The 8,345-nt window shown below is 55.7% G+C and overlaps 1 protein-coding gene across 1 annotated transcript in view; it reads right to left on the bottom strand.

Annotated features, from left to right (window-relative positions):
- The window catches only part of Wwtr1 (WW domain containing transcription regulator 1), a 15,088-nt gene extending 7,675 nt beyond the window's left edge, over positions 1 to 7,413 (bottom strand). Inside the window, exon 1 of the mRNA XM_013029871.1 lies at positions 7,254 to 7,413. Coding sequence (XP_012885325.1) covers positions 7,254 to 7,413 — 160 coding nt within the window. The remainder of the gene's footprint in view (positions 1 to 7,253) is intronic.
- Between the last annotated feature and the right edge of the window lie 932 nt (positions 7,414 to 8,345).

Raw genomic sequence — 8,345 nt, 5'->3', positions numbered from 1 at the left:
CCGGTCGTGGGGCCTGAACTCTGGGCCTGGGCGCTGTCCCTCAGCTCTTCAGCTCAAGGCTAGCGCTCTACCACTTGAGCCACAGCGCCACTTCCGGCTTCTTTTTTCTTATGTGGTGCTGAGGAATCAAACCCAGGGCCTCAGGCATGCAAGGCAAGCACTCTACCACTGAGCCACCTTCCCAGCCCGAATTACAAGTATTTTAAACACTGAAGACAGGGGAAAAAGAAAGAGCAGCCCCAACTGGTGCTACAGTAGCTCGCCCAGCTTGGGAGAGCAACTTGAGGCCAGGGGCAGGAGGCCAGCTCTGTGCACACCTGCTCCCTCAGAGAGTTCACACAACCCACCTCAGGCTACGAGAAAGAGCACAGTGGCAGTGCCCAGCACTAAAGGGGATCTTACGTTTTCTGACATAACCACTGCAGGCACAGAAGATGGCCAGTGTTTTTATTACCTCAAATCTTCAGGTCAGAAAGGAGGCTGGGGGGCTGGGAAGGTGGCTCAGTGGTGGAGCACTTGCCTTGCACGCCTGAGGCCCTGTGTTCCACTCCACAGCACCACATAAGCTGTGGCTCAAGTGGTAGAGCGCTAGCCTTGAGCTGAAGAGCTGAGGGACAGCGCCCAGGCCCAGAGTTCAGGCCCCATGACCGACCAAAAAAAGAAAGAAAGAAAGAAAGAAAGGAGGCTGGAAAAGCACTGGGTGATAATCCTGGTTTTTATTTTTGATTGCTTATTTTCCTTTCCTGGGGCTTGAACTGGTCCTGGGTGCTGACCTGACGTTTTATTTGTTTAGTATGTATGTATGTATGTATGCACGCATGCATGTATTGCTCAAAGCTAGTGCTCTATACTTGAGCTGCTCGGGTGTCACTGAGCCCTGCCTGTGCGACAAGGGACAGGAAGAAAAGCCGCAGACCCCTCCAATCCCTCTTCTCCTCTCCCCGCTCTCTAACCCTCCTGTCTTGTCTGCCTCTCAGCTCAGCCAACAGCAACCCAATTGTTTCTCTTATTTCCCAGAAACTGTATTAGCCTTCCAACAAGGTCAGAGGAAAAGTAAAAGCAGCTTTTCACTTGAGGGCACATTTGCTTCCAAAAATCTGTAAAGTATTAAACCAAGAAGTGGCCAGGCCCCAACTCCACACCGATGCCCTTGCTCCATTCAGGGTAAGGGGCCTCTGGACCAGGGTCAGTCATGAGGCCCTGGCTCCAGGCTCTGGGCTAAGCCACAGTTGGCCTCGCCTTCCTGGCTAGTCTGCTTCAGTTACAACCGCTTCCACATGCCCCAAGGTGTGGTGTAGCCTGGGCGCTCGGGTGCCCCGAGCCCACCAGCTGTAGGCAGGTCCAGGGTGTGGGGCTGGGTGCCCTACCCCGCTGGCTTGGGGCTTGTGACAGGACGTGCATTCATTTCCAGGACACCCTGAGCACCGGGAAATGACTTGGCACGTCAGAAATGTGAGCATCTGGAGAACTCTGCTGAGGACAAAAACCCCACATTGCTGGGCTGCAGGCACACCCCACCCACAGCCCATGGACACAGGAGACTCAGACATTCCCACTGTCTGGGGTGAGGCGCCAGAGGCTGTAATCCTACCTACTCAGGAAGCAGAGATCTGAGGATCACAGCTCAAAGCCAGCCCAGGGAGGGAAAGTCTCTGAGACTCATCGCCGATTAAAAGACGAAAATGGAGCTGTGGCTCAAATCATAGAGCACCAGCCTTGCAAGAAACAGGTCAAGCCCCAGTACACACACACACACACACACAGAGCCAGAGAAATCTGGGGTGGGGGACCTCACGCCCCTCTGGCCTCGAGTTCTCCGGACCCCGGTGCTGTAACAGAGCTCCCTTTCCTGCAGACAGCAGCCCAGTGTGGGCCTCCAGGGATTCATCAGCCTGGCGGGACGCCCCAACTCGGGGTAGCAGACACTGGTGTTGGGCTGTGGTTCTAAATCGCCTGCCGCAGGCAGTGTGGAATTTAACCCCTCGCCAGCAGTCCCGGCCAGCCTATCTCCAGACAATAGGTACACTTTTGTCCCGGCAGGAAATGGAAACTCTGATTCATGCGTTTATTTTCATTAGCTGGAGAAGGTTTGTGGAGCTTTTTTATTGGTCGGCTCTGCGGGGAAGATGAGGCGCAGCTGGGCTGGGCAGGCGGAGGAGAACGCCGGCCCGGGCACAGCGCTGGCCTGCGTCTGCCCCAGGCTGGGCATCTCAGTAAACATGCAGGAGACAGCCCTGAGTCCCAGAGACAGACCAGCAACACACATGGAAAACTACTGGCCAGCTCTGAGGAGTCACAGAAATGTGAGCTAGCGGAGCCCTGTTCCCAGCCAGGCCATGTGCAGAACCAAAAACAACAATCCCAAACAGGAAATGGACCCAGGCGGCAGGGGTGGGCGATCTGGTCTTCAGAAAAGTCCTATGACAAAGCAGCAAAGGCACCCAGAGGCTTACAGACAGCACACTGGGCACCGGGGACCTCCATGCTGGGGACCCCCACCCCATGGAGAATGCAGGCATCGCGGCCTCAGACAAGAGCAGGCCAGGGAGAGCGTCTGTCTTGATATGTGGAATGGGAGGCGGTCTGAGCAGCTATGGGAGGCGGTCTGAGCAGCTATGGGAGGCGGTCTGAGCAGCTATGGGAGGCGGTCTGAGCAGCTATGGGAGGCCGTCTGAGCAGCTATGGGAGGCGGTCTGAGCAGCTATGGGAGGCGGTCTGAGCAGCTATGGGAGGTGGTCTGAGCAGCTATGGGAGGCGGTCTGAGCAGCTATGGGAGGTGGTCTGAGCAGCTATGGGAGGCGGTCTGAGCAGCTATGGGAGGCGGTCTGAGCAGCTATGGGAATGTCTCCAGAGCCAGGCCGTAACCAGCCACTCTCACGCCTCCTCCTCCCTCCTTTCTTTTCCTCCCTCAACCTCACTTCTTTCCAGCTCTGCAGACATTTAAACCTTGGCAAAGTACAAAACTCACTCTTCACTGGTATCTGAGAAATATAAACTGAAAAGGAAAAGGACAAAAATAATAAGGAACAAAATGCAGAACACATACTGGAAGCAAAATGATTTCCAATGAAACTTCCTTTTAAGGCTTAGTGAAAACATGAGGAAACAGGCAGAGGGGCTGGTGGGAAGGGAGGGCCTGGTTAAAAACACACTTCACGTGCCGGGCGCAGTGGCTCACGCCTGCCATCCCAGCCACACAGGAGGCTGAGAGCTGAGGATCAAGGCTCAGAGGCAGCCCAGGCAGAAATGGCCACAAGACTCCATTTCCAATTAACCAGTCAAACGTCAAGCTGGAGGCATGGCTCAAAAGGTAGAGCACCAGCTCTCTCTCCTTTCTTTTTCTGTATAGCATTATCTTTATCTACAGTGAGTAAAATAACAATGATACGTTTGGTTTTGGTGTTTGGGGGACAGCGGCCTAGGCTGGCCTTGAACTCACAAGCCTCCTGCCTTAGCCTCCTGATGGAGAGGAGACCGTCCAGAACCTCAGTGCTGGGTTTACGTTCCGGCTTACTGTCTGCACTATGTTTAGACTCATGTTTCCTGCCTCACTCCCAGGCTCCGCGGCCGCGGCTCTCACCTGGCCTCCTGTGCGGGTGTGGGGCCGGTGGCTCAAAGTGAGGCCTGGGGAGCAGCTGTCCTGGCCACAGCAGCTGCACAGCCCCCGGGGAGTAAATGTAGACTTCCAGAAGGGAAGAAGGAATTGGTCGGCTGACGCGGGCAGGGCACACAGGGGCACGGGGGCAGGAGTGACAGCCCCGCCCACCCCACCCCTCCACTTTGAGCTGTGAACGGGGCCAGGTGCCAGGCAGGGCCGCCCCTGGCCAGCGTGACCAGAGAGGGGCTCACAGTGGCACGTTCTCGCCACAACTCCCCTCAGAGGCCCTGGGCTGGGTAAGGAGCCCAAGACCGGCCTCCTTTACAGATAAAGGGGCTGGCCCCCCGTCCCTCCTGAGGGCGGGAGGGCAGGGGCCTGTGAAGGTGTTCAGGGAGCTGGCTCTGTCCTGCAGGCACAGTGGAGACAGGTGCGTTATGACCCGGGACCCTCCACAGACCACCAGCAGCTGACGGGGGGTGCAGAAAGAAGAGCCCTAACTCTGTGAGCCGTGGGGACACCATTCTCTAGGCCCCAAGGGGCACAGACTGTGGCAACCCTGAGCCATCTTACTTGCTTTCGATAAAGTATTTTTAAGTGGCTTTAGTTCCTAGAGGGAAAGAAGAAAATGTAGCAAACCCAGTCCAGACAGGATTTTCCATCTTGTCTGAACATCACGCCACACATGTTTATAATTTAGGTACAGACACTCTGGGCTGTGAGTGTGTGTGTGTGTGTATACATGTGCGGGAATGTGCACAGGTGTACATGTGAGTGTGTGGACATGTGTGTGCATGTGCATTTAAAATACTAGCTGCAAAAAAGGTAAAAACACTACGGGCTGCACTCTGCCAGAGTCCTGAGGGCTGGCAAGGACCGGCAGTCTGGTGAAGTCGTTCGGTCTGGAGAACTCAGGCCAAGAAAGAGCTGCACCGGTGTGTGCCAGGGCCGGGTGCCCATGCCAGAGAGCAAGGTCAACAACAAACAACTGCTGTCTCTCTCCTGGGCAGCAAGATGTCTGAGGAGGCTGTGTGGTCTCCACCTAGAGAACGGCGCCTGGGCGGACTGCACTCACCCCCGGGGGCTGGCGAGGGACAACAGGACAAGGACCGAGGAGGTAAACTGGGTCACAGCTGTGGACACCCGACCAGCCACACTGGGGAGCACCCAAACCCCTGCTCTGTCAGTGCTCTCCACGTTGAGGGTGAGGAGCTTAAATATCTAGCCAAGAAAGGTCGAGCCCCAGGGAAACCCAGTTCTGATTCCGTGGACCATTATCCAAAATGGTCCCCCTCTCCAGAAAAGTCTGTAACATTCTAGCTCCAAGATAGCCAGCAAAGAAGCCAGGCTGAAGGCATGACTCAAGTGGTAGAGAGTCAGCCCTGATCAAGAAAGCCCAACAAGAGTGAGAGGCCCTGAGTTCAAGCCACTGGATGAAGCGCACACACATGTGCATGCACACAAATACGCATGCACACCTGTATGTGCAGGTGTGTGGGTGTGCACACACACACCTGTCAGCCCCTGAGTGACATCATCTCTCTTCTATGCTTCCAACCCAAGGGTGTTTGCAGGTTTGCACTCGAGATCAACCATCTATCTACTCAGACAAAACAGCGCTGTGTAAAACCCAACTTGGCAAACACAAAACTAAAAAATCCCAGTTGACACACTACAGCAATCTGGAGGTGATTATCTGAACTAAAGTGGGGGAAAAAGGTTTTCTGTTTGTTGGTTTGGTTTGGGTTTTTTTTTTTTTTCAATTTTGGTTTGGGTTTTTTTTTTTTTTCAATTTTATACTGCTGAGTCCATTTTGTTTCCACTAGATTTTTTAAAATATGGTGAAGCTAAACAACAAATCTCTTTTCACAAAGTGATGGCTTCGGGCCTTGCAACCGGGTTTTACAAGACACACTTCAGAAATGCACCTAAACCCTCAGACACAGCAAGGTGTTTTGTGCATCTTGGGGAGTCTCGGGGCAGGGGAGTGATGCATTTCCACCAGGGGCCACCACCCTCACCGAAAGTAATGCAGGGCACTCCTAGCTCAGAGCCCTACACAATCCAACCAGCCCCAAACAAACTTCTTTTTCTCTTGAAATCCTTTAAGAACAATGAAATTGTCCTCGATTCCCTGCTCTGTGTGGAGAAACTGAGGCATGATGTGACTCTTGACAGGGTCATGGGGCTAGTAACCGGCAGACAAGATGGAAAGACTGAGTCCAATTCCCAAGTCTCGCTGTCTCAGCTCAGAGAGTTAAGGGCGTGGGCAGGTTTGTCTGCACTGTGCAGTCACTGCTACGTCCTGGATCTGGCCGCAGAGCACTGCCACAGAGCGAGCACTCTGGAGGTGCTGATGCTGCCCCCTCCTGCCCAGAAGTCACCCGCCTCAAGGGCACAGACAACTTCCTTTCTCCTGTCCATGGAAAGAACTCAAGATCCAAATTTAAGAATTCAAGGAGGAAAAGGATCAGCACTTGGTATTTTTAAACTGGCAATAGAGCTAACATGAAATGACATTCGCAGACCACCAGGACAGAGTTCTCTGCTGGTGGCTGGCATTCTAGACTTTCCTCCTGCTCCTCCTTCTGTGCTCCGACCTCACGAGTGATTCTCTGCCCTCCAGCAGTGCTCCCTCCAATGGGCAAACATTCAGATATCGCTGGAAGAATCCAGAATGTTCTTATGAAACTCACTGCTCCAATTTATTGGAAATCTAGAAACAAAGGTACTTAATTCAACAATAATCATGTTTCAGAATGTCTGGGTTGCATCCTGTGGGTGGCTCCTAGTGAGACTGGGCTGTGTGTGTGTGCGTGTGTGTGTGTGTATGCATGTGTTATGTGTGTTACGCTCTGTGTGTGCATGCGTGTGTCTATCTACCTGGGCTGGGAGAGGACGGGCCACCCAAGTTATCTGTTCTTGGACGGAGGGCGAGCTTGATTACCCAGGCTCTTCCTGGAAGAGCTCAGCCCCTTGAGTTCAAGCTGGCTTTGGCTAAGCAAAGGCAGAGGCCGGAGTGTCTGGGAATAAGGCCTCCCCCCATGTTTGTGTCCTGTCATTCCTGAAGAGCACCAGGGTGTTCTTTCACTCCCCAGAGTAGCCCCTGCAGTGTCTGGTGGTCCGAGCTGAAGGAGAGGCCGTGTGGGAACAGCAGCCCTTTCATAAAACTTTCAATCAGCTCACTGATTCTTAGCCCTGTGTGGGGTGGGGAGGCCCCGCAACTCTCCAGGGCCTCTCGGAGCATTCCAAGGAGAGGTCAGGAGCGGGGCCCTCTCTAAAGCACTACAGAAGGCACTAACGGATTGTGGACTAGATTGAGGTCAGAACTGACAGGGTCCATACTGCAGCAGGGCGGCCCACAAGCTGCGCGTCTGGGGGCCCCATCTCCACAACGGGATTCTGCTACTCCTCGTGGGGAGCGAGGTCGGTCTGAACTCAACTACCCAGACACCCCCCCCCCACTTGCCCTGGCCTGGCTGTAGACGCAGACTGTGGTCACTGTCAGACATTGACCGGGAGGATGACAGAGCCCAAGAAGAGCTGGCTGAGTGGCTGTGGGCACTGGGGCTAGGAGGCGAGCACTGTGGGCACCGGCAGTCAGGGAGGACCCGTGGGGTGTGCCTGCCCCTGGCGGGGGAGCGGGATCAAGGCTTACCCAGGTTGGGCTGGGACGTGGCCATGGGCCTCTGTGGCACTGGTGTGGAGGCTGGGGCTGCATGTAGCGACGCGTGGCTCAGGGGGTGACTCACGCTCTTCCGAGGGTCTTGCCACGTGGTGATCTTTTCTATGTGGCTGGAGGAGAGAGAGCAGCTCATTACTTCTAAGGGCGGCTCCTCACCCTCACCCCGTCCGGGCTCACTCCCTCCCGTCTGTCACGCGCAGCAGGGGACACCTACACTGGGCCTCATCCAGGGACGCCCGTGCCCCTCTGCTCACAGGCTGGCTGTGAGCCTCCCCCCTCAGCTCTCAGCCTCCTGCTTGGCAGCTTGGGTGACACAGCAGTCCCCAGCCCCAGGGAGGCTTTGACAGTCACCCTCTCCCCAGAAGGCTCCGGCCCCAGGCCTGCCTGCCCCCCCCCCCCCCCGCCGTCTTGCTGAGGAACAAGGCTGACCGCCAGGCTCTCTGGGAATACTCAGCTGGAAAGGTTGCAGGAAAGGGTTCTCCCCGGATGAATTCCCTTTAGCAAAGGCATTCAGAAAGCCACCTCTCTTGGGGTAAATTCTGTGGGGGTTGAAGGGCCCTGCTCTCCCCCTCCCCCTGGCGAGTCACCTCCCAGGCCTCCCATCCTGCCACACTGTCACCATTCCTGGTGACCTTTCCCCCAGGAGGCGGGGCCTCCACCCCACCTCCAGGCCCAGAGCCCATGAACACCGGGGTCCCAGTGACCCTGTGCCTCCAACCCAGATATCAAGGTCGTGCTGGCCCAGGCTTCATTATGCCCGAGCCAGTGAGGTCACCACAGTCCCTAGGGGACCAGCCTCTGCCAAAACCGCCGGCACCACAGCATTGGTCCAGCAGCTCTGCCCTCCCTCCCAGGCCAGGCAACAAGGGGCTCACAGTCCAGACCAGCTCCTAGTCCCCCAGACCAGCTCCTAGTCCCCCAGCTCAGCTCCTAGTCCCCCAGATCAGCTCCTAGTCCCCCAGATCAGCTCCTAGTCCCCCAGGCCAGCTCCTAGTCCCCCCAGATCAGCTCCTACTCCCCTAGACCAGCTCCTAGTCCCCCCAGATCAGCTCCTAGTCCCCCAGA

The sequence above is a fragment of the Dipodomys ordii genome, unplaced genomic scaffold (genome assembly GCF_000151885.1).
Source record: "Dipodomys ordii isolate 6190 unplaced genomic scaffold, Dord_2.0 Scaffold124, whole genome shotgun sequence".
In the NCBI taxonomy this organism is placed as follows: Eukaryota; Metazoa; Chordata; class Mammalia; order Rodentia; family Heteromyidae; genus Dipodomys; species Dipodomys ordii.
Note: the sequence above shows the minus strand (reverse complement) of the source record. Positions and strands in the feature narration are given on the sequence as shown.